A 24,360-nucleotide genomic window follows, 5' to 3' on the forward strand; every position below is an offset into this window, starting at 1 on the left:
TTCAAAAAAGAGATCAAAATATGCCTTTTATAACTAATAGTACTTTGACCACCTGATGCAAAGAGCTGACTCACTGGAAAAGACCCTGATGCTGAGAAAAATGGAGCAGGGAGGAGCATGGGGTGACAGAGGATGAGATGGTTGGATGGCGTCACCGGCTCAACAGACGTGAGTTTGAGCAAGCTCCGGGAGACAGTGAAGGACAGAGAAGCCTGGCGTGCTGCAGTCCATGGGGTCACAAAGAGTTGGACACGACCGAGCAACAACAAATAGTAAGTTAGCCCAAAGTGAAGAGGGAAAAACACGACTAGTCTATTTATTTTGTTATAATACACACAAAAAAGTTCAGATCTTGCTGGGTGATGCACACTTTCTAAAATACATAGTAAATAAAGGTAACTTTTAATCTAGATCTGAAAGATAAATTTAAGAGATGCACAAGAGAACAGACAAAATATTAGGAAAAGCAGCGATTTGGACAAACCCAGGAGACAGAGTTAGAAGAGCAAGTGCGTGCGGGGAGGCCAGGGGCTCAGGCTCCAGCTCACCTGCCACGCTTCCGAAGGCATGCCCTCCCACGAGCCACCCACCCTGGACAACAGGTGAGCCTTCGCCAGCCTTCCCACGTCAGGGACTGGGCTAAGCAGCACTTTGTGGGTTGTATTTCATTAAATTGTCAAGATTCAAAAGAATATTATTATCCCTATCCGAAAGATGAAGAAACCAGGACTCAGTAATAAAGTGACGTGTCCAAAGTTGGGAAGTAAATGGGGGGGAGGGGGGGTGCAGAAACACCTGACTAGCTGACTCAAGGGCCCTCTGAATGGCCTCGTCTTACTAAACACAAGAAACATCTGATTGCAAAACGGTCCTTTCCCTTGCTCTCACCGTGTCCCTGAGTCTCCTCACCTGAAATGGGACCAAGTGAGGATGAAATATGTATGCTTCCCACAACGCCTGGATACACTAACTACTCAGGATTCTTAAGTTGTCACTTGAGGGACAGGAAAAAAAAAAAATCTGCAAAAGGCTTTCTTTCCAAAATAAACGGTCCCTTAAAGTGTGAGAATTCAGCGTCAGGACACTCACCAAGCATGACCCAGGTGTGCGTGATCGTAGACAGTTGGTCCACAGCTATACCTGGGGACAGAGGTAAGACCCACCATGTGAAACGAACTTGCAAGAAAGGATGCCGAGCTCTCAGTCATAATCAGCATATAATCATGTCTTTTTGTAAAAAAGAAAACAAAAGTAACCGCTTTGGGGGGTGCGTACCCGGGGCTGTACGACCCTCGGATCACTAAATTCAGCGCCAAATCCGTGAAACGCTGGGACTACCCCAGGGTCTTTACAGGTGCCGCCGGAGTACTTTATCACTCATTAAACGCCTGCACCTGAGGACGCAAGCCCGCGCACCACGCAGGGCGCCCGCCTCCGGAAAGGCTGGGTGCAGCCCCTCCCGCCCCGCCGCATCCCCGCTCCCCGAGTCCCGGCGGGCTACCAGGAGGCGGCGTCCGCGCGGCTCACAATCAACGGGTCCTTCCTCCGGGTGAGGCTGTTGTACACCTTGACGCCCGTGTCGTAGCCCGCGGGCTGCAGCCAGCCCTGCCCGCGCGCCCCCGACGCCGAGCGGCCCGGCTCAGGGCCCGGCGCGGCCCGGAGCAGCCAAGCGGCCGCGCAGACCCGGCGCGTCCCCAGCATGGCCGCCGGCCACGCCCACGCGGGGAAGGGGCCCGCCAGGCCCCGCCCACCGGAAGGCCCGGCACGCCCCGCCCACCCGGAAGAGGCAGACCAGAGTCCGCCGCGGCGCGGGGGGCGGGGCCGCGCCTCGGTGGGGGAGGGGAGCGGCAGGCAAGGGTGGTGGCCCCGCCCCGGGGCGGTGGGCAGAGCTCCGCCCTTGCCGTCCCGGGCGGCGCCCGACTGAGCAGCCTCGGTGCAACCCCGGGCCCGGCCCGCGCGCCGCAGGAGGCAGTGCCCCGGCGCGGGCAGCCGCGGACGGCTCCGCGCCTGCTCCGGGGGCACGTCTGCACCCCAGCACGGCACACCCTGTCACCGGATGAAAGAGCAAAGCTAGGGCACCACCCATTCATCAAGTACGCGTAGTAGGAAATGACTGCCTGGGATTCATTTCAAGGTTGTAAGTTCTGTCTTCTGGTCTCTTGAGAACAAAGGCATTCTGAATTGCGGTTTTAACGAGACTCTTTAAAGGCGGATTCTCTTGAAGTTAACTTTCAAATTATCTCGACGAACGTGTCCTTATTGATATCTTCCAAAACAGCGTCTCCAAAAAAACAAAGAAATCCCCTTTGCTTTTGCAGCCCTCAAAACAGCACGTTAAGTTTCCCAGTTCTTTTGGGGTTTGTTTTGGTCGTTCAATAGGAAGGCAAGTGCTCCAGTAGAGATAACTTTCCCCAAGACCTCTGCAATTCCATGGGGACTGTGTCCGAAGGCTTGACGGCTGAAGTGTTAGAGCCTGTCATTCACAATTAGGAGACCTCCCAACGGAGCCAAGCCCCTCTCCCTCACCACTCAGAGCCCTGCTTCAGCATTAACGCCCTCCCCACTGCCTGCATGCTTGCCTTGTTGCTCTTTTGTAATTCTCTCTCCTTTCTAGTACAAAGTGTGTTTCTCTCCCTAATTATTTTTGGGTTTTTTCTTTTTTCAAACTTTAAACTTTTTATTTTGAGTAGGGGTATAGCCAATTAACAACGTAATGGTAGTTTGAGGGGAACAGTGAAGGGACTCAGCCATACAAGTACATGTATCCATCCTCCCCCAACCGCCCCCCAATCCAGGCTGTCACAACGCTGAGAATTCCACGTGTTATACAACAGGTCCTTGTTGGTTGTCCATTTTGAATAGAACACTATGTTCCTCGAGTACTTCAGAGTGTAAATTACTTTCAACTCTGTTGTTGCTTAGTTGCTCAGTCCTGTCCAACTCTTTTGCGACCCCATAGACTGTAGCCCAGCAGGCTCCTCTGTCCATGGGATTCTCTAGGCAAGAATACTGGAGTGGGTTGCCATTTGTGTCTCCAGGGGATCTTCCCAACCCACGGACTGAACCCATGTCTCCTGCTTGGCAAGCAGATTCTTGACCCACTAAGCCACCTCTTTCACTGTATCCATCACCAAATGCAGAAAAGGGTAATCTCTGAGGAGATCCACCCGTTGCAGGTGGGAGAAAATCTGAGCAGTAAAACCTCTGATAGAGAAAGCTCTGACAGACATTAGATATGCCAGAAAAATAAGAAAATGACAAAAGCCTTAACTGCAATCTGTAAGAACATGAAGAATTTGAGGGAAAAACTAGAAGTTTTAAAAACAAATTTGGTGAGACTGAAGATGGAACCCTGCTGAAGCTGAACAGCTGGTGTGTTTTAATTGGCCGTGGGAAATCATGATGTTCTAAACTAACAAAGGTATATTCTGTCCTCTGACAGCTGGTCCTGTAAGGTGCTCAGCCCTTGGCGGGCAGCAGGGCTACCTCAAGTCTTCCGGGAATCTTCAAACAGGGAAAACCAGATGCGTTATTCACTGACGGTTACAAGCATGACTCTTCTTGCAAGTTCAATATGAAAGTGACCGGGAAGATATAGTAGCATCCATACCCAGAGAGAGAGAGAAAGAGATTCCAGTTAACTTGACTCCTCCCAGGCTAGGTCAGAACCAGTAAGTATATTAAAATTAATGATTCCAAAATGTCATGAATGCCATTTCGTAGCCCTTAATGACAACAACAAAAAGTGTAGTTCTCAGCATTACATTTTGCTGCAAAGAAAAATCTGTAAATCCGAAGTATAGTAGTGAGGTAGCACATATTGTTTAGGGCACTTCAGGTTTGAGATGAACGTGTTAGGACTTATATTTTAAGCAGCTCAAAACAGAAAGAATTGTAGTGCATCTCTTTTGCTTCCATAAGTTTGAACATCTTCAAACTAGAACTATAACCTTAGAAAAAACATTTAATATCAATTGTTGAAACACACTCCAAACAACAATTGAAACTACCCAAATCCTTCAATGTAGCCTCAAAATTAAGCTCTTTGCTTTAGTGGCATTTTTAAATGGGTGATTACAGCTATGCTTGAGCTATTGGTCTTCTAACCTTGTCCATTCAATGTTGAAGTCATTGGCATACATTTTAAGAACTAGGTTCAGTTCAGTTCAGTCGCTCAGTTGTGTCTGACTCTTTTTGACCCCATGAATCGCAGCACGCCAGGCCTCCCTGTCCATCACCAACTCCTGGAGTTCACTCAGATTCACGTCCATCGAGTCAGTGATGCCATCCAGCCATCTCATCCTCTGTCGTCCCCTTCTCCTCCTATCCCTAATCCCTCCCAGCATCAGAGTCTTTTCCAATGAGTCAACTCTTCGCATGAGGTGGCCAAAGTACTGGAGTTTCAGCTTTAGCATCATTCCTTCCAAAGAAATCCCAGGGCTGATCTCCTTCAGAATGGACTGGTTGGATCTCCTTACAGTCCAAGGGACTCTCAAGAGTCTTCTCCAACACCACAGTTCAAAAGCAACAATTATTCGGCGCTCAGCCTTCTTCACAGTCCAACTCTCACATCCATACATGACCACAGGAAAAACCACAGCCTTGACTATACGGACCTTAGTCGGCAAAAGAGTCCGAAATGCAGTACTTGGATGCAGTCTCAAAAACGACAGAATGATCTCTCTTCGTTTCCAAGGCAAACCATTCAATATCACAGTTATCCAAGTGTATGCCCCAACCAGCTGAAGAAGCTGAAGTTGAACAGTTCTATGAAGACGTATAAGACCTTTTAGAACTAACACCTAAAAAAGATGTCCTTTTCATTATAGGGGACTGGAATGCAAAAGTAGGAAGTCAAGAAACACCTGGAGTAACAGGCAAATTTGGCCTTGAAATGCGGAATGAAGCAGGGCAAAGACTAATCGAGTTTTGCCAAGAAAATGCACTGGTCATAGCAAACACCCTCTTCCAACAACGCAAGAGAAGACTCTACACATGAACATCACCAGATGGTCAACACCAAAATCAGATTGATTCTATTCTTTGCAGCCAAAGATGGAGAAGCTCTATACAGTCAACAAAAACAAGACCAGGAGCTGACTGTGGCTCAGATCATGAACTTATTACCAAATTCAGACTTAAATTGAAGAAAGTAGGGAAAACCACTAGACCATTCAGGTATGACCTAAATCAAATCCCTTATGATTATACAGTAGAAGTGAGAAATAGATTTAAGGGCCTAGATCTGACAGATAGAGTGCCTGATGAACTATGGAATGAGGTTCATGACATTGTACAGGAGACAGGGATCAAGACCATCCCCATGGAAAAGAAATGCAAAAAAGCAAAATGTCTGTCTGGGGAGGCCTTATAAATAGCTGTGAAAAGAAGAGGTGAAAAACAAAGGAGAAAAGGAAAGATATAAGCATCTGAATGTAGAGTTCCAAAGAATAGCAAGAAGAGATAAGAAAGCCTTCTTCAGCGATCAATGCAAAGAAATAGAGGAAAACAACAGAATGGGAAATAACTTGGTAAAACTAATCAAATATTTTCTGGCTAGTTAGCCCAAGGAGTAAAGTAAATGTCTTACAAACATTATCCACCAGTGCTTACCTAGTGCAGGGAACAGTAGCTAGCACGTGGTGAAGTGTGAAAGTCTGCTCAGTCATGTCCCACTCTTTGCGACCCCATGGATATACAGTCCATGGAATTCTCCAGGCCAGAATACTGGGCTGGGTATCCTTTCCCTTCTCCAGGGGATCTTCCCAACCCAGGGATCAAACCTAGGTCTCCCGCATTGCAGGCAGATTCTTTACCAGCTGAGCCACAAGAGGGGGAAGCACACGCATGGTAGGCGCTCATTAAATTTTTTTGTAGTTGAATGAAACAATTTTTTTTTTTTTTGGTCTCATGTGTCTGTGAAGTCCATGCAAACATGAGGGATCGCTCCTGAGAGGACATCGTGATTTAAAAAACAAAGCCAGAACAAAACGGTCCCGCTTGATTATCACTGAAAGGAGTAAATTCTTTCTCACCTTTATCCTTAAATCCAGATGAACACTTCTCAGTTAAAGGCAATAAATGCCTGGATTAAAAGTACCTACCTCTTTCTTTATTTTGGGGGGCTCCAAAATCACTGCAGATGGTGATTGCAGCCATGAAATTAAAAGACGCTTACTCCTTGGAAGAAAAGTTATGACCAACCTAGATAGCATATTCAAAAGCAGAGACATTACTTTGCTGACTAAGGTCCGTCTAGTCAAGGCTATGGTTTTTCCAGTGGTCATGTATGGATGTGAGAGTTGGACTGTGAAGAAGGCTGAGGGCCGAAGAATGGATGCTTTTGAACTGTGGTGTTGGAGAAGACTCTTGAGAGTCCCTTGGACTGCAAGGAGATCCAACCAGTCCATTCTGAAGGAGATCAGTCCTAGGATTTCTTTGGAAGGAATGATGCTAAAGCTGAAACTCCAGTACTTTGGCCACCTCATGCGAAGAGCTGACTCGTTGGAAAAGACTCTGATGCTGGGAGGGATTGGGGGCAGGAGAAGGGGACGACAGAGGATGAGATGGCTGGATGGCATCACTGACTCAATGGACGTGAATCTGAGTGAACTCCAGGAGTTGGTGATGGACAGGGAGGCCTGGCGTGCTGTGATTCATGGGGTCGCAAAGAGTCTGACACAACTGAGGGACTGAACTGAACTGAACCTCTTTCTTGCTCACGTACTTTAAAGTTACTTGTATCTTTTTTCTTATTCAGCGTACACTACTCCACATAATATCTTTGTTTCCACATAGCGTCAGAGTACTAAAGTCTTGTGCAGGCTAGTGGCCCATTTAACTCAGCGTCCGCTTTAAACTAGGCCCAAACTGGAAAAATGTGAATCTCTAAGTGAAATAACAACCGTTTCCCCAAATTTTCGAAGTGAATGTTCTCTTGATGTGCGGGTGGATTAAGGGGGCTGAGCGTAAAGAGGAAACTCATTTCAAAGTGTTAAGTACTGTTCGGCGTTGATCAGCGCAGCAACGATCCAACGTGAAAACTCGTTTCAAAAGACAAAAACAGCTCAACGCTGTCTCGCGCTGTTTATGAGCCCATCACCTGGCCAGGGCGAGCCGTGCTGCGGACAATCGCCCATTTTAAAAACACCGGGCTGGGGCTGCAATTCTACTGGTTACAAAGAGGGACTGAAAACTTCCGAGCGGTCTCGGCTGTCACAACGCTGCTTCTGCGGACACTCGGGGTTCCACCAGAGCCTCGCTCCCGGGTCGAGGGGCGGGACCGCGCGAAGCAGCGGGGCACACAGGAGGGAGGCCGACCCCCCACCGGCCGAAGAGGGCGCGCAGAGCTCGTAGGGGACGCCCGTAGGCTGGGGCCGAACTACCGGGCAGGGTTAAAGACGGCGACAGGACCTCTGCACCCAGGGAGAGGACCCACGGGGCGGAGAGAGAGCCTCCGAGCTCGCCTGCCTGCAGCGGCAGCTCGGACGCAGGCCCCGGGCTCGCGGACAAAGCCTTGGTGTGGTTACGCCCACGGGGCGGGGCCTCGACCGGAAGGGGCGGGCCAGCGCGGGCTCGTCGTCTAGGCAACGGGGCTCACAGAAAGCCCAACTTGAGTTTAGCACCAGGAGGAGAGAGACGTGGAGGGAGGGGAGGGCCCGAGACCGAGAGAGAAACCCCCCGGGACCCCTGACTGGAAGCCGGCCCAGCCCCGCTATGGGTGGTATTTCGAAGTGGGGGCGCGGACTTCAAGAGCGGCATCCAGGCGACGGGCAAGAAGGGCCACCCAGCCTCTCCGGGGGCCCGGCGTGGGTTCCCCTCTCGAGCCTCTTTGTCTCCAAGCCGCTTGGCTCCAGCCTCCAGCCGGCGACACAATAAGGGCGGGCGGTGTCGGACCGCGCAAGCGCGCGAGCCGCCGGGGCCGCTGGGAATGGTGGTCCGACCGCCAGATGGTAGGTCTCCCGCGCGGGCCGGCGGCCGCCGTGGCCGCCCTAGTGCGCACGCGCGCCCACTTCCGCCCGGCCGGGCCCCGCCCGCCTCGGGAGGACGCGGGTTTCCAGTAGTGAGACCCCGGCGGAGGGGGCGGTACCCGAGCTTACCCATCCCTCCTCGTCCTGATTGGACCATCCAACTGTGCGCGGCAAGTCGATTGGCTCCCGAGGTTGCCAGTCTGTTCCGAGCCGTACTTATATATTTCTCCGCTGCAGAGCGGGCTGGGGGAGTGCGGGGGGCTAGAGGCTGGAGAGAGGTTGTCCGCGGGGCTGGTGGCGGGGCTGCTGCTGCGGGCTCATCTCCGGCATTCTGGGGCGGGGCCTACTGCCGCCCTGCGGCACCCCCCACGCCCCAGTGGGAGTGCGGTGCCGCCCGACGCCGCTCTGCCTGCAAGTGCGAAACTCCTAGTAAAGTTTGCTCCCCGCCCGCCGCCCTCTGCCCGCGAGACCCCCGCCCGGGCCGGAGTGACAGACAGAGCCCCACCCCCGGGCGGCGGGGCTGACTAGGGGCGTGCGTGCGGCGGGGGCGGGGCCCCCGGGGGAGGGGGCGGTGGCGCCGGGGCGCATGCGCGGTGCCGGGGGGCCGAATGTTTCCCAAGTGTTTGAAACTGGTATTTGGGTTTTCCACGTTGGACAAGTGCGGCGCGGCGGGCGGCGCGCGCCCCTTCCCGCACTCGCTCGGCCCCGGCCCCGGCCCCGGCGCCGGGGTGCGCGCCCGCACGCCCGCCCGTGCCCGCCCCGCGCCCGAGGCCGCCGAGCGCCGGCCCGGCCCGCCAGGAGCCGGTCCCCGGGCCCAGGCGGCGCGGCTCGCAGATGTAGCGGCGCGGGGCCGGCTGGAGTCGGGGGGGGCGCGCCGGCGGGCGGGAGCCTTGCATTTTGCAGCGCCGGGCTCCGAGGGGGCGGGGGCCGGAGGAAGCGGAAAGCCGCGCGGAGTCGCCGGGGACCGTGGTGAACCATGTTGAGCCCTGCCAACGGGGAGCAGATCCACCTGGTGAACTACGTGGAGGACTACCTGGACTCCATCGAGTCTCTGCCTTTTGATCTGCAGAGAAACGTCTCTCTGATGCGGGAGATCGACGCGAAATACCAAGGTACGGCGGGATGGATGGGCGGGGGCGGCTGCTCCATCCCCGCTGGTGGCGGCGCGCCGCGGGGCCGCGGGCCGTCGTGCTTCCCCTCTTGGAGAGCCGCGAGCCCGCGGCGGGGCCCTTGCCGGGCAGAAACAAAAGGTCTGGGGCGTCTTTGATTTGCCAAGGTCCTTGTGTGCGAAGCCCGGGCACGGAGGAGGAAGGAGGAACGAGAGAGGTCTCGATGCCAGGCTGCGCGAGCAAAGCGCTCTTTGTAGTGAAGTGACGAGGCGGGGTGCTGCGGGGGAGGGGGCGCAGGGGGCGCAGGCCACGGCGCCTGGGGAGGGCTGTGCCGCGGTCGCTAGGCTGAGGGGCGCGGGGACGGGGCTGCGCGCAGGGCTGCCGGGAGGGCGCAGAGGGCGAGGGGTCCCCGGAACCACCTCCACCCAGTCCCGAATCTGAGTGTTACGTAAAGTCCGGGGTCCGTACTCCGCATGGTGCGGCTCCAGTCGCCCCCACCCAGCCCCCGGCCCTCGCGCGGCGCCGGACACCGAGTAGCTTGCGGAGGGCCAGGGCTTTATTCCGTGTGTGCCGTGGGAAGGGAGGGGAGGGATGATGGGGCGAGGAAGTCGCCCATCCGTGCTGCGCTCGGGGGGCGCAGGCAGGTACCTTCGGTTTGGAGAGGGACCTGGCAGGGGAGGGGATCTGTGCGTCGTCCTCTGCAGCCCCTGCCGCCCAGACTGCCCGAGAGACGTAGGGGTCGGGTCCGCGGGGAATTGTCGGCCGTTGGGGAAACTTTGCTGCCCGGTCAGGCACGGCGCTGGGGGCTGTGTCTGTGCCGTGGACAGTCCCTCGGAGTTTACTAATGTTTACAGGGCTGCGCAGCAGGGAAACGGAAGAGCGGGGGGAGGTGGCTAGCCAGGAAGGGCCTCACACGAACCCAGAGCCCGAACGGCAAGGCGCCCCTGCGCGCTCTGCCCAAGGCTTGGCTTCGCGGCGACTTATATAGGCGCCCGATTAGCATATTGCGATCGTTCCGCCTCGGCCTCCTGTGATTGGCCTCGGTATCGCCCATGGAATGTCCTTATCAGTCCGTCGCTGAGCCATTGGTTCCTGGGCCGGATGGGGGCGGGCCTTACACTGTGAGTGGCACTGCTCTGTTTCCGCCGCCTTCTTTTTCCCTTGCGTAGAGGGGCGGGCAGGAGGGAGGAGGTCGAGTCGATTCGAATGTCTTCGGGTCGGCCGGCCTCCGGCCTCACATTGGCCGTTGGTACGGCTGGGGCGGGCTGTGTCCTCCCCTCCTGCGTCGTGATTGGTGCCCCATCTGGCCCACGCCCTCCGGTCCGGCGATCCCTATAGGCAGTGGCTCCAGGGGCGGGGCGCGCCGCCCGCTGGCCGCCTCTCCACTGGTGGGGTCCGGCTCGGCCCCGCCCGCACCCCGCCCCGCCAAGGACGGGAGCGGGTCACTTCCGCCGCGGAGCAATAGGGGCACCCGGGGGACGGGGAGAGACCGGCGGTCCGTGCCGCCGGGCCTGGCGAGGATGCAGTCGGGCCTCCTGCCGGGCCCTAGGGGCCCGCGGAGCGGCGGCGCCGTGAGTGACCCGGGCCTGGTGGGTGGGTGCCCCGGACGCGGACCGCGGGTGGCGTGCGCTGCGCTCGGAGACGGAGGTTGAAGACTCGCTGTTTACCGCCTCGGAGGCGCGGTGACAGCCGCTTTGCACGTGTCCGGCTCCACAGGAGAAGACCAGCCCCACCGACACCCCGGCGGGGCCCCGAGGGAGCCTCGTCACCTGGCATATAGTGGTCATAACTCATTCGGTTGGGATTTACTGTAAACGCCGAGATTTGCAGCGCAGTCTAGTCTAGAAATTAAGGCTTCATTCTTAACTTCTCTGTTGCAAGTCAAGCTTTGATTAACAGTATTTGCTTATTTTCAATGGGACATTAATTCATAAGGATGGGTTGTAATTCGTTTGCCAATGATATTTGAGGTTATTTTCAATTTGAAATATTTTCCAGTTATTTTTAAAACGTTATTTTTTTTTTAATGCTGATGCACCCCCAAGGAAGAGGGCTTCCTAATAGAACTTTGGTACCACCCCTAGGTAAAATTAAAATACATTTCTAATCATCGGACAGATCAGATCAAACTGTGCTGCAGTCTCCATTAACTTTAAGACTCCTTTCATAGTCCCATTACTTTCACAGGGTGCTGGTGTGGAGCCTTTTTAGAAAAAGGGTTAGCAGCAGTTGGCGCTAATGGAGCTAAAGAGACCAGGATGCCTCCCTAGTTAGCACCCGAGTTCTTGTTTACAGGTATTTGTACTTCAGTGGCTTTGTTGATAAGAGTGCTTTGCTTGGGGGCACTGAAGAAATGTATGCTGTTGTGCAGGTAACAGAATTATTTCTTGGTGATTTTCTGATGGGATGTTTGCTTCTTTCCCACAGTAAGGCTTAACAGGGCTGTGAGCTTGGTTGTGATGTGAAAGAAGCTGTTCGCTATTAACTTTCAAATAAAAGGTATGATGGAATTGGTGTCTTTCCAATGAAATGCTAACATTGTCTTCAGAAACTTGGGTTCCTGATTAAACCAAGTGATACAGTTTTGTAATGTGTAATTCACTTAAAAATAAATGGCAGAAACTCATATTTTAACACCTATGAGATAGAACTTGGATAAGCTGAACAGAGCTGCTTGTTTTCAGGATTACTTACTCCAAGAGCCCCTGAGACTCTGGCATTGCTCCTTTCTAGTAGAAGGCAGTCTGAAGAATGCAGCCTGGAGAATAATACGTGCCTGAGTGATGTTGGCCTAAGTTCGTTTGTTTACCCTGGTGTTAGGTGTGTGCCTTGTAACTAATTGGAGATAGCATCTGGAAGTGGTCATGTCACATTTTATACACCCTCTACCCACATCCTCCTCAACTTCCTAGCTGCAGAGTTGAATTGCCTTATCTTAAGAGACTGCAAAGGGTTTTCAGGAGTAAAATCTGATACTGTTTAATGATTACTGTTTAGGGAAAATAAGTCTGGGAATTTCTGTGTATTTAAGTAGAGTTTTGGCAAGAATATTTACTTTCCTTGTTTCAGTCAGATTTATCTAACAGGTTTTATTTCTTGAGAAATTGCCTAGTTCCATTTGCCAAATTACATTTTAAAATCAGGTATACTGTTTTCTAACCTGCCCAAATAGGTTAACATTTAGTAGGAGGGAGTTTTGTTTGTTTTAAAATCTGTTGTCTTTTATAGATACAAATGTTATTGTTCTAAGCAGTAAGGGGAAAAGTGAAAGCTGTTACCTTTGTGTCCAAGCAGGGCTGCCCTTGTCTGGCTCCTCCTTACAGACCATTCTTGTTTTCAGTAACAGGGTGATACAGAGATACTCCAGTGCGTGCTGTGATGCAGTGATGTGGCGAGTAAACTGAGGCCGTGGGCCACTGAGTAGTATTTATATAATCTAATTTCATAGTAGCTTCTAGATGTCGGTGCGCTAAAATAAAGAGAATAACAGCCTTTTAAATGTTCCCAAAATGCTTGGATTAAAAACAATGGAAATATAGGACATAATCTTCAATTTTATAGAAAATAAAAGCTTGGGCCTCAATACCTCGCCTAAACTTGAACTCTCCCCAAGGCTGCTTGTCCAGGGAGTTTTTGTTACCCATGCTGTGAGCGCACGCAGAGTCCCCTGGGAAGCTTTGGGGTACACTTTGATAAATGGGAACCGTGTTAACGTTTGTATTTAGTTCCAGAGATTTTTTTTTCCTTTTGTAACGGGGTAAAAGCCTGTTAGAAAGGCCTAGGTGTTACAGATTTTTCGTCCTAGGAAGCCTTGCATTGATCATTTTGGTCCCTGACAACCGCGGTCTTATGGGTTGGAGGCTGTGTTCGGCGGGGGTCTCACGCTTGTTTTCCCCTTGGCAGAGATCCTGAAGGAACTGGATGAGTACTACGAGAGGTTCAAGCGGGAGGCTGACGGCGCCCAGAAGCGGAGAGCGCTGCACTGCATCCAGCGGGCGCTGATCCGCAGCCAGGAGCTGGGCGACGAGAAGATCCAGCTCGTGAGTCAGATGGTGGAGCTGGTGGAGAACCGGGCCCGGCAGGTGGACAGCCACGTGGAGCTGCTGGAGGCCCACCAGGAGGCCGCTGACGCCACGGGCCACAGCAAAGCCGGCCAGGACAAGTCCAAAAACGAGGCGATCGCCCAGGCGGAGAAGCCCAACAACAAGAGGTCCCGGCGGCAGCGCAACAACGAGAACCGGGAGAACGCGGCGAATAATCACGACCACGATGACGTCACCTCGGGGACGCCCAAGGAGAAGAAGGCCAAGGCCTCCAAGAAGAAGAAGCGCTCCAAGGCCAAAGCGGAGAGGGAGGCGTCCCCCGCGGACCTGCCCATCGACCCGAACGAGCCCACGTACTGTCTGTGCAACCAGGTCTCCTACGGGGAGATGATCGGCTGCGACAACGACGAGTGCCCCATCGAGTGGTTCCACTTCTCCTGCGTGGGGCTGAGCCACAAGCCCAAGGGCAAGTGGTACTGCCCTAAGTGCCGGGGCGAGAGCGAGAAGACCATGGACAAGGCCCTGGAGAAGTCCAAGCGGGAGCGGGCCTACAACAGGTAGTGGCGGGCCTGCTGGACCCAGGCGGCCGCAAGCCGCGTATTTATTGCGTCGCCACCGGGCGGGCGGGCGCAGGGATGCACCTGTGGACGGAGGAGGCGCTGTCCTCGGTTGGGCACCGGGCGTCTCTGCTGTCTGGTGGTGCACACGTGTAACAGGAAGGTGGTCTATGGATCAGCGTTTGAGAAACTGCAAATATAGGTTTGAATGAAACACCCAAGTCAGTCTCTGATTTTTTTTGTTGTTGGGGGTTGGGGCGTCTTGGCAGCAACCTCACGCGTTAGATGTGGGAAGAAGAGAGTCCATCTCGCCCCTGTTCTATCTGAATAAAAATGTGACTACTTCATGAACACATTCTTTTAAAAAAGTTAGCCAAGTTGGTAAAAACACGGCCTGTGGCCTGTTCGTTCCCGCTGTAATAGTGTATATCCATGGAACAATTCAATAGACAAGTTTTAACGCTTGAAAATTGTTTTTGGAAAACACCAAACAGTTAATTTTACCAGACAAACATTTTGTATCCTGGCCCATTCCCCAGATGGCCATTTTTAAATGACTGCGAACGTTTGTTTCTGAACCAAACCGGAGAGGTCCAGCTTCAGAGCACGCTTTTGCTATCACAGATACCCGGGTAGCTATCTCTAACTTACAGGAATTGTACTGATGGGGGTTTTCAAGCGGACCTGGCACTTCCTGTATTGTGATCAGAAGTGCAGCCAGATGCCACCACATGCAGGAGACCGCTGCAGACATGACGTGAGGAAATAAATGCGACTTGGCCAGTTTGTTCATCTACCAGTATCTTTAATCTTGACATAAGTACGTGTTACATTTTTGTCTTAAAAACGTGTACACCAGCAGACAAAGCCTTAAGAAAATTTTGTATTATTGTTCTCACGTAATCAAGTAGAAGTTGCCCTAACTGCCAGGAGAAAAATAAGGGTTAAAATAGGAGCGTATGTTTAGACCAGGAGTTGGGAAATGACTGCCCACAGACCAAATGCCGCCCACCACCTGCTCTTATATGGTGTGTGCGCCAAGGATGATCTTCAGATTGTTAAATGGGTTAAAAAAAAAAGTCAAGAATACTATTTCATGACATATGAAAATTACACAGCATTCACATTTTAGTGTCCAGAAATAAAGTCTATGGGCACAGCCAGGCTCATTTGCTAACACGTTGTGTGTGGCCGAGTTTGTCCAGCGTCAGAGTCGAGCGGTTCAGGACCCACGGAGCTGAAGTCATTTCTTTCCTGGCCCCATTGAAGGCCTGTGCTGACGTCAGATGTAGACTGACAGCCGGTGTGACCATCAGCGTCCTTCCCTGCCCGCCTACTGCGTGGGCCAGTGGGACTTTGAGCTCTGAGTGATGACGTGGTTCCCTTTAACCCCAGGTGGGCGAGGGTCATTTCTCTCCAGGGTCTGCCAGGTCTGAAGCCGCCACAGGGGAGGTCGGGCCCCTGGAGCGTCTGGGGTGCCTGTGGCAGATGTCCACTACGTGTGAAACCAGGAGTCCGTTTTCTGACTGTTACCTTCATCTGGTAAACAGTGACTGAGAATTTTTTTTGTGCCAGACGTAACCACAAGAGAAGCGGTTTAAACAAATCTTTGCTTATATAAGTTGTTATTTAAAACAACGCTATCTGTTGGCTTTCTACTTTTAGTTATAGCTGATAATGAAAGTTAAGTTATAAAAGTGCATATTGAATAGCATATCTTTGCTAATACTGGGTTTCTTCCTGTTCATTCAGGTTCAGTGTAGACGGCTGTCCCAGACACACCCAGGGGTGTCTCTCCCACACCTTGGAGTATTTGAGCCCCATCTTTGCCCCTTAGGGCCTGTTATTTGCCAGTCGCTAAGATTGTGCCTGTTTGTAACCCTGTGGACTGCAGCACACCAGGCTTCCCCATCCTTCACTGTCTCCTGGAGTTTTCTTAAACTCATGTCCGTTGAGTCAGTGATGCCATCCAACCATCTCATCCTCTGTCACCCTCTCCTGCCCTCCGTCTTTCCCAGCATCAGGGTCGTTTCCAGTGAGTTGGCTGTTTGCATCAGGTGGCCAAAGCATTGGAACTTCAACGTCAGCGTCAGTCCTTCCAGTGAATATTCAGGGTTGATTTCCTTTAGGGTTAGGTCTTGAATAAATTGCCTAAACCGATCCACAGTTCTTCCCTGGGAAAATACATTTCGCCATTGAACAACGCTGCTTTGATACCGCGTGGGCCCACTTACACGTGCGTTCTCTTCGGAGGTAAATATTCCAGCAGCGCAAGACGGAAGTGCAGCTGTTGAGTCTGTGGCCTCAGCCTGGGATTCGGGGGTGGGGGCCTGACTCAGGTGTACTCGGGTTTTCCGCTGACGAGACTCAGCGCCCCTAGCTCCCCGTACCCAGGGGTCAGCCGTGAGTTTCGTGTGGGGTGGTTCTGAGAACGGGGTGAGGCGAGTAGGATGCTGGCCTCATGGTAATCTAACGCTGGGGCTTCCACTCGTGCCTTGATGAAGTTTCCCGTAAGGACCGACGGCTGGCTGTGTTTTCTTCTTAAAAAGTGGAATGTCGCAGAGGCAGAGGCTGTGGGTTTTCGCTGTCTTTTAAATCACTTTGGTTGATTCCAGTGGATACTGGGTAAAAAGTCACAGGTAAGCACTTCTTTCCGGTCCAGCTCTCACATCCATACATGACTACTGGACAAACCATAGCTTTGACTATACAGACCTTTGTCAGCAAACTAATGTCTCTGATTTTTAATACGCTATCTAGGTTTGAACTCCGGGAGATGGTGAAGGACAGGGAAGCCTGGCGTACTGCGGTTCACGGGGTGGCAAAGAGTCGGACGTGACTTGCGACAGAACAACAAGGACCAAGGCTTAGGCTTTAGGTCGTGATAGAGGCCCAGGGAGCCTAGGGGAGCCCGGAAGTGGGCCTGAGTTCTTCCATAGAAGTTAGTGAGAAGCCTGGTGGAGAACACTTGCTTTTATTTACTTGCTTTTTTTTTTTTATCTGAAAATTTTTACTGAGGTATAATTGATATAACATGTTAATGTCTCAAGTGTACCTCATACCGCTGCGTCTAGCTGACACCTGTCACCATGCAGTTACAAAATCTTTTTAACCTTTTAATAAGGACTTTTAAGATTTACTTTCTTAACTTTCAGAAATGCAATGTGGCACTGTTCACTGCACTCACCAGGCCTTACCTTATATCCCATGACTTATCTCTAACTGGACGTTTGCACTTCCAGGCCCTCCTCACCAGTTTCATGCACCACCCCCACCTCCTCTGCTAAGTGCCAGTTGCTTTTACTTAATAGCCAACTTATTACAATTAAAATTCAGATGTTGCCATTAGAACCTACTTTATTATTTTCTGTTTGTTTGTGTTAAACTTAGCCTACTGTATAGTACATGGAGGCGCTAATGGTAAAGAACCTGCCTGCCAGTGTAGGAGGTGTAAGAGACACAGGTTCGATCCCTGTGTTGGGAAGATCCCCTGGAGGAGGGCATGGCAACCCACTCCAGTGTTCTTGCCTGGGAGAATCCCATGGACCGAGGAGCCTGGGTGGGCCAAAGTCCATGGGGTCGCAAAGGGTCGGACAGGACTGAAGCGACTTCACATGCACACATGCGCAGCACGTGGAACTCTGCTTAATGCTCCGTGGTGGCCTGGATGGGAGGGGATTTGGGGGAGAATGGGTATGTGCATATATGTGGCTGGATCCCTTCGCTGTTCACCTGAAACCATCACAACGTCGTTACTCAGCTAATGCAAAGGACGCCCGGCACAAAACAGGACAAGGCCACCTGGCTCACTCAGTCAGTCACCCCCGCTGGGCAGCCACTGTATGGTGTTCCTGGGCAAGGGGCTCGGAGGAGGGTGTGCCCGGGGTCCTGAGAAGGAACGCCGCAGTGACAGGCCCCTCGGGCCGCCCTCCGGCGACCTGGGCGTGGAGGTGACTCAGTGGCCGCAGCCGTCCACCGGTGCGCTTGCCGAGGTGATAAAGCATTTACCAAAGCAAAATCCACTGTGTGTTCACTACTTGCTCTTTTACTTATTTTTTTACTATACGCTTATTTTGGAAAGAATAGGCGTTTACGTGAAGTGTCCGTTCGTATCTCGTGTCCATATCGTGTATTAAGGTACTGAACCTTTCAGGAAGCAAGTTGCGAACATTCTGTCTTTGCACGTTTGAAGATGACGTGCCCCTGCCAGAGGCCTGGCTTTTCTCCAGGGTCCCGTCGGAGGTGATTGATGACTCTCAGCAGTTGCTGGCACGCATGCGACGAGGCTTTATAGAGACTCTCTGTTGCCCTCCATGGCAGCCTCGACCCATTCTGCTTCCATCTTGGTCCCAGGTGGTCTTAGGCAGTTTGGGGCCAGACTTCTGGGTTCGTTTAATCTAAAGAAATTGCTAATCAGTTGAGGCTTTTCTCTCTTCTCCCTTCTTGGCTCAGGAAAGAGGTGTGTTGAGACTCAAAATAGCCTCCAGGTTTGGGTTTTGTTTTTTTTTTTTTGGCCATACCATGTGCCATGCGGGATCTTAATTCCCCATCAGGGTTCACACCTGAGCCCCTGCCATGGAAACCCTGAGTCTTAACCACTGGACCACCAGGGAATCCCACTTCCAGGAGTTTTTAATGAGGGGCTTTGTTTCAGAATATTTAACTATATGTTGTTTTCTTCACAAACTAAACGCGAGTTTGCTGTGTCCCCTCCTCCCCCAAAAAGGATGACAACGAATCCGTCATTTTCCTGGAAGGAAGAAAAGCCTTAGATTACTTTTCTGTCCCTGCCTCAAATTCATTATCATCTGACTTCATTCAAAAAAACGGGGTTGATAACTTTTTCACTTTAAAACCCCTACTTGAAGTCACTGCAAACGGAGTAACAGGTTAAATCTTGATTCGCACAATTTAATGCTTGGTTCAGCCTGAGTGTACCTGTTAAACAAGACAGTGTTGGTTTAGGCAGGTCCACTCAAGACAGAGTGAGTCAGCGTTGCTGACAAATGAACAGCCTCCATCGACTGCCTGCCGCGCGCTGCTCGGAGGTGGGTATTAAGTGTTTGTCTGCTTAGACCTTCACAAGGACCCTGCCTGGAAGGGGTCCCTGCTCCAGGTGAGGGTGCTCAGCCCTGGGTGAGGCCTGATTCTTGTAGACCCCCGTCCCTCCGCAGGCTGCAGAGCCTGAGTCCTCTTCCCTCCATCTCCATCCTGGCAGGACCTGCGATCAGGACCTGATGCTGCTGCCGCCGCCTTGATCTCACCTCTGTCCTTCGAAACTGAGGAGACGGAAGCAGGCAGAGGGAACGTGTTCAGGACCTCAGCTGGAACAGGAGCCCAGGGCGTGGGCAGTCAGCCTGGGGCCCTCGCTGCCGGGCCTGGGCCTGAAGGAAGGCCCTGCACTGCCTGGCCTCCAGGTGGACAGCCGGCCGGTCACAGCCGGCGCCTGCCCCACCCTGCAGTGGAGACAGAGCTGGACCAGAAAGAAGGCTGAGCGCCGAGGAACTGACAGTGCTGGAGAAGACTCTTGAGAGTCCCTTAGACTGCAAGGAGCTCAGACCAGTCAGTCCGAAAGGAATCAACCCCGAATATTCATTGGAAGGACGGATGCTGAAGCTCCAATACTCTGGCCACCTGAAGCGAACAGCCAGCTCACTGGAAAAGACCCTGATGCTGGGAAAGATGGAGGGCAGGAGAAGAAGGGGGCGACAGAGGATGGGATGGTTGGATGGCATCACTGACTCGATGGACATGAGTCTACGCAAGCTCCAGGAGATGGTGATGGACAGGGAGGCCTGGTGTGCGGCAGTCCACGGGGTTGCAAAGAGTCAGAAACGACCGAGCGACCCAACAACAACAAAGCAATTCAGCAGAGGCAGGGTGCAGTCCTGGACTGAGCTGAGATGTGAGGTCAGACGGGTTAGACCTGCGCTAGCTCACCTCCTGCAGTCTGACCTCTGGGCCGTTGCTTCTCCGCCCAGTGTCCTCAGGGACAGCCCGAGGAGGGTGACGGACTGTCTCCTTCCCTGGCAGGAGGACCGGCCGGCCGGAGGTGTGCAAGCGCCTTGTGAACGCTCAACTCCATGCAGACCACGATCGGAGGCGCGTTTTTGGTCAGTTGTTGGTTATTCCAGTCGACCGATGTATTCTGAAAACCGAAACTGAGATCCCTTACAGCTGGAGAGAAGCAGTCAAGTGCAGCCTCAGGACAGACTGGCCACTTCCTCTCTCCTCCTGTGCGAGGAGCAGGCCTGCAGCTGCTTTTCTAGAAATCACTGTTTCTCTTTGCGGAACAGAAGTAAGTAGAGAAATAGAGGTTTGTTTCCAGCAGCTCTCAGAGTCCAGTAACCTCCTTGCTGACTCACCTCTTGGTTGAACTTGAGCATAGAGAGATTAGTTCAGCCGCTTCTGTGTGTAACAGAGGAAATGGAGGCTCAGGTGACAACTTGACTCAGCAAGTCAGCGCAGAGCTTAGACCAGAGTGCTGTGACTGCAGGCAGCCAGTCCATGGTGGCCCGGACTCACCCCCAGGGCCATCAGGGGGTCACGCTTCCCGGGAAGCCATCAACCTCCATAAACACATGTTGAGTGAATAACGAATCTAAGAATTGACATCAAAACTCAAGACACTTTTCTTCGCTAATGTCTAAATAATAGTCATGCCTGAAGTGGAATTTCAGCTGGCTTGTGTGAAGGAAATACTTTTAGCACAAATGTATAAGCCATTAGAAATGCAGACTGTTTCTGAATGGTGGATATCTGAGAAACTGGATTTGGTTAGATTTTGATTACCCAAAGGCATTCAGTATTTTCTGTTATAAAGTTTCGTAAGAACAAACATCAGTAATTGTTCATAGGGCTTGTTAGCAATTTATCCATTTACAAAGATGCTTAGAAACGGTTTGCTGTCTTCCAAATTTTATTTTGCATGACAAATTGCTTGAGAAATACTTTGATTTCCTCCATGACTGTATTTGAGTGTCTCTGGTTGCAAGTGACAGAAACTGACTATGCCTTACGCAAAGGTGAAAGAGAGAAGGGACAGCTCGGGAAATCCTGGGACCAGAGTAGTCGAGGACAGGCAGCACGGCTTCCTCTCTGCGGCTCAGACATGACGGGAAAGTTGGGCCCTCACGGCATCAGCGATGGCCAGCAGGGCAGATGGCGTGCTAGACTCGGAGCCACGCAGGTCTGGCTCGGATGATCGGGTACTGTGTTTAGAGCAAACCTTTCCCTTTTTAAAATTCGTCTTGCCCTGGTAGGTGCCAGGTTTAAAATGGGTAATTATGCTACCGCCGTGGCAACCGGCGTGGATCTGGCTTCGTTCTTTCCCCGATAGCTGGGACGTGCTCAGCAAACGGAAATGTTCATTTGTATCTTAAAGTAAGTGAGAATTAGTTGGTGGTGAGGGTTATCATTATTCTACAGTCAATATACACGGTTTTCAAAATATTTTTGGCTTGTTGCCTCGTAGATCGGCCCCATAGATGTGAAAAATCCCGAGGTGACTAACAGGGAAATACTCTCAGGGCACGAAGGTCTGCCTGAGAGAGCAGTCGAAGGCACAGCAGGGTGAGCTTCAGCTCGAGGCAAAGGCTAGTAGTGAGCATTTCACTTCGCAAGCTTTGAAACTCTATTTCTAGAATGAAGAATATTAGTAAAAGTAAAAGCTAGATGAGCTGCACAAGACGAAGTTGGGCGTGGAATGCATGAGGACGGTCACGGGACAGTTTTAGGGGAGATTCCATACTATGCCTGGAGCTTCCCCAGCGGTCCAGAGGGCCAAGAAGCCTCCTGCAACCCAAGAGCCTCAAGAGACAAAGCAGATGCCGTTTCGCTCCCTGGGTGGGGAAGGTCCCCTGGAGAAGGAAACGGCAACCCACTCCAGTATTCTTGCCTGGAGAATCCCACGGGCAGGAGCCTGGTGGGCTAGAGTCCACGGGGTCACAAAGAATCAGACACGACTAAGCAAGTGAACAACAACAAAATTCCAGAGCGATTAGCTGTTTCATAGGAAAAAGTCAATCAATCAATCAATGAAATGACAAGGAAACAGGTACCAGAACTGAGAATAACAGACAAAATCCTCAAAACCTTCAGGAATCAGAAATGTCACACAATGGTTGTAAAGTAACTGTTTTGAACTATCTGAACAGGATCTCAATAATATGATCAAATATTGACATATGAAATCCATAGTAATTACTCAGTATGAAATCCTGCCGTCAGCAGTTACATGGATGGCCCGAGAGAAACTGTTTCTGTTACTGTTGACGTTCAGTCGCTAGGTTGTGTCTGACTCTCTGCAACTCTGCAGACTGCAGAAACACCAGGTTTCCCTGTCTTGCACTGTCTCCCAGAGTTTGCTCAGACTCACGTCCACTGAGTCAGTGATGCCATCCAACCATCTCATCCTCTGTCGTCCCCTTCTCCTCCTGCCTTCAATCTTACCCAGCATCAGGGTCTTTTTCAATGGGTCAGCTCATCCCATCTGGTGGGCAGAGTATTGGAGCTTCAGCTTCAGCATCCGTCCTTCCAATGAATATTCAGGACTGATTTCCTTTAGGATGGACTGGTTGGATCTCTTTGCAATCCAAGGGATTCTCAAGAATCTTCTCCAACACCACAGTTTGAAAACATCAATTCTTTGGTGCTGAATCTTCTTTATGGTCCACCCATACTTGACTACTGGCTACACCATAACTTTGACTGTATGGACCTTTATTGGCAAAGTAATCTCTGCTTTTGATACACTGTCTAGGTTTGCCATAGCTTTTCTTCCAGGGAGCAAGCATCTTGTGATTTCCTGGTGCAGTCGCCGTCTGCAGTGATTTTGGAGCCCAAGGGAATAGAGCCTGCCACTGTTTGCACTGGTTCCCCATCTACTTGCCATAAAGTGATGGGACCGGATGCCATGATTTTCGTTTTATGAATGTTGAGTCTTAAGCCAGTTTTTTTCACTCTCCTTCAAGAGTCTAATTCCTCTTTGCTTTCAGCCTTCAGGGTGGTATCTGCACATCTGAGGTTTGGGATATATTAAAACTTTCTCCCCTGCACAATTCCTCCAGCTTTTTAGTATTTGACCGTATTGATCAGAAGCTCTTCATGGCTCCCAGACATATTTGTTTTTATCACCCACATTTATATTTCTGGGGCTGACCTTCTGCTTTTCCTGCACTTACGGGCCTTCCCTGGTGGCTCAGACGCCTAAGAACCTGCCTGCAATGTGGGAGAACTGGGTTCAGTCCCTGGATTGGGAAGATCCTCTCGAGAAGGGTACAGCTACCCACTCTAGTATTCTGGCCTGGAGAATTCTATGGACAGAAGAGCCTGCCTGGCGGGCTACAGCCCATGGGGTCACAAAGAGTTGGACACATCTGAGCAACTTTAAGAAGAAAAGAATGTTGGCCTGACATCCTCAATCGTTAAAAGATTCCAAGTCACCCCGCTGACCACGAGGGGAGCACCCGCTCTACCCCAGGCATGCCCCAGGATTCCTTTTCCTTTTTTTGGTGAGCACCTTTGTTTTTACTGATGGGCTGCCGCTGCTGTGCATGGGGCTTTCTCTAATTGTGTTCAGGCTTCTCTCGCTGTGCAGCACAGCTCCAGAGTGCAGGCTCCGTCCCTGTGGCTCACTGGCTTAGTTGCCCAAAGTCACTGGGAATCTTCCCAGACCAGGGATCAAACTTGCATCCCCTGCATTGGCAGGCGGTTCTTAACCACTGAGCCACCAGGAAGCCCCCACTCCAGAGTTCTGGCTTCACTGGTAAGGCCAGAAATGCCACTCACTAGCTTCCTTCCTGTGTCAGATGTCAGGAATACTAATAAAATTGTCGTCAGAGTCAGACGGCAAAGTGACCTCATAGGAATAAAGGAGGGAATAAATGAGTGAGCCTGTCTGTGTCTTTTGCTTCCACAAGACACACGCCCCAGGAATTTCAGTAACCCTGCCACTTTAGATTCTTGCTCTAATGTCATTGAACTCGCTCTTCTGGGGTCTGTTCAGTTGTCGTATCTTCCAAAAGTTAGGCTGCACGGCAGACTCAGTGGCAGGAGTTATAGCTTCATCTTGGGTTTGCATGCTATCAATATGTCTTGTTGGAGCTTAATAAGAATGGTAACAGTGTGCCTACTTTACGCTGATCTCCCAGATCAGTTTTGGATTACGGCACGGTGCGGTGTGCTTAGTCTCTCAGTCGTGTCCGACTCTTTGGGACCCCAGGGACTGTCGCCCCCCGGGCTCCTCTGTCCACAGGATTTCGCAGGTGAGAATACTGGAGTGGGGTGCCACTTCCGTCTCCAGGGATCTTCCTGACCCAGGGATCCAGCCTGTCTCTCCTGCACTGGCAGGAGGGTTCTTTGCCATCAGGCCACCAGAAGCCTATACTTTACACCATGTTGCTGTTGTTGAGTTGCTAAGAGTTGCTCATGTCGAACTCTTTGCGACCCCACGGACTGTAGCCTGCCAGGCTCGTCTGTCCATGGAATTCTCCAGGCGAGAATTCTGGAGTGAGTTGCCATTTCCTCCTCCAGGGGATCTTCCTGACCCAGGGACTGGAACCTCTGTCTCCTGCATCTCCTGCACTGGCAGATGGTTCTTTACCCCTGAGCACCCGGGAAGCCTCAGATGAAGGTGAATTCCTCCCCTGAGGCTTGCTTTTCCCTCTGCCAGCTCGCTCAC

General features: G+C 51.7%; 2 protein-coding genes and 1 long non-coding RNA gene across 15 annotated transcripts in view; 2 read left to right on the top strand and 1 right to left on the bottom strand.

The window, feature by feature from the left end:
- The window catches only part of CARS2 (cysteinyl-tRNA synthetase 2, mitochondrial), a 25,289-nt gene extending 16,770 nt beyond the window's left edge, over positions 1-8,519 (bottom strand). For 2 of the 12 annotated variants that reach the window (XM_069602020.1, XM_069602023.1), the window contains exons 1-2: positions 1,502-2,036; positions 1,090-1,140 (exon numbers count right to left, since the gene is read on the bottom strand). Coding sequence is in view for 4 of the 12 variants with exons in the window: in XM_069602015.1 (XP_069458116.1) it covers positions 1,090-1,140; positions 1,502-1,701 (251 nt within the window). In the remaining 8 variants the exon portion in view is untranslated. Of the gene's footprint in view, positions 1-1,089; positions 1,141-1,501; positions 2,067-8,099 lie in introns of those variants that run through there. The other 10 variants (XM_069602016.1, XM_069602017.1, XM_069602019.1 and 7 more) reach the window with 9 other exon arrangements.
- LOC138446718 (uncharacterized) lies at positions 1,908-6,917 on the top strand. 2 transcript variants are annotated; one of them, XR_011259537.1, is made up of 4 exons: positions 1,908-2,134; positions 3,443-3,671; positions 4,830-5,178; positions 5,925-6,917. It is a non-coding gene; the product is annotated as an uncharacterized lncRNA (long non-coding RNA). The 2 variants fall into 2 exon arrangements; XR_011259536.1 differs by lacking the exon at positions 5,925-6,917 and having other exon boundaries at positions 1,912-2,134; positions 4,830-5,887.
- Positions 7,581-13,900, top strand: ING1 (inhibitor of growth family member 1). Its single transcript, XM_069602031.1, has 2 exons — positions 7,581-9,082; positions 12,983-13,900. The coding sequence occupies exons 1-2, from the start codon at positions 8,947-8,949 to the stop codon at positions 13,681-13,683; spliced, it is 837 nt and encodes a 278-aa protein (XP_069458132.1). The 5' UTR covers positions 7,581-8,946; the 3' UTR covers positions 13,684-13,900.
- Positions 13,901-24,360: the final 10,460 nt, after the last annotated feature.

The sequence above is a fragment of the Ovis canadensis genome, chromosome 10 (assembly GCF_042477335.2).
Source record: "Ovis canadensis isolate MfBH-ARS-UI-01 breed Bighorn chromosome 10, ARS-UI_OviCan_v2, whole genome shotgun sequence".
NCBI classification, from domain to species: domain Eukaryota; kingdom Metazoa; phylum Chordata; class Mammalia; order Artiodactyla; family Bovidae; genus Ovis; species Ovis canadensis.

Excerpts from the sequence above, each read along its gene's own strand:
- ING1 (XM_069602031.1), top strand. The coding sequence starts at position 8,947 with ATGTTGAGCCCTGCCAACGGGGAGCAGATCCACCTGGTGAACTACGTG. Across the intron at positions 9,083-12,982 it reads GATCGACGCGAAATACCAAG|AGATCCTGAAGGAACTGGAT; the intron begins GTACGGCGGGAT and ends TCCCCTTGGCAG.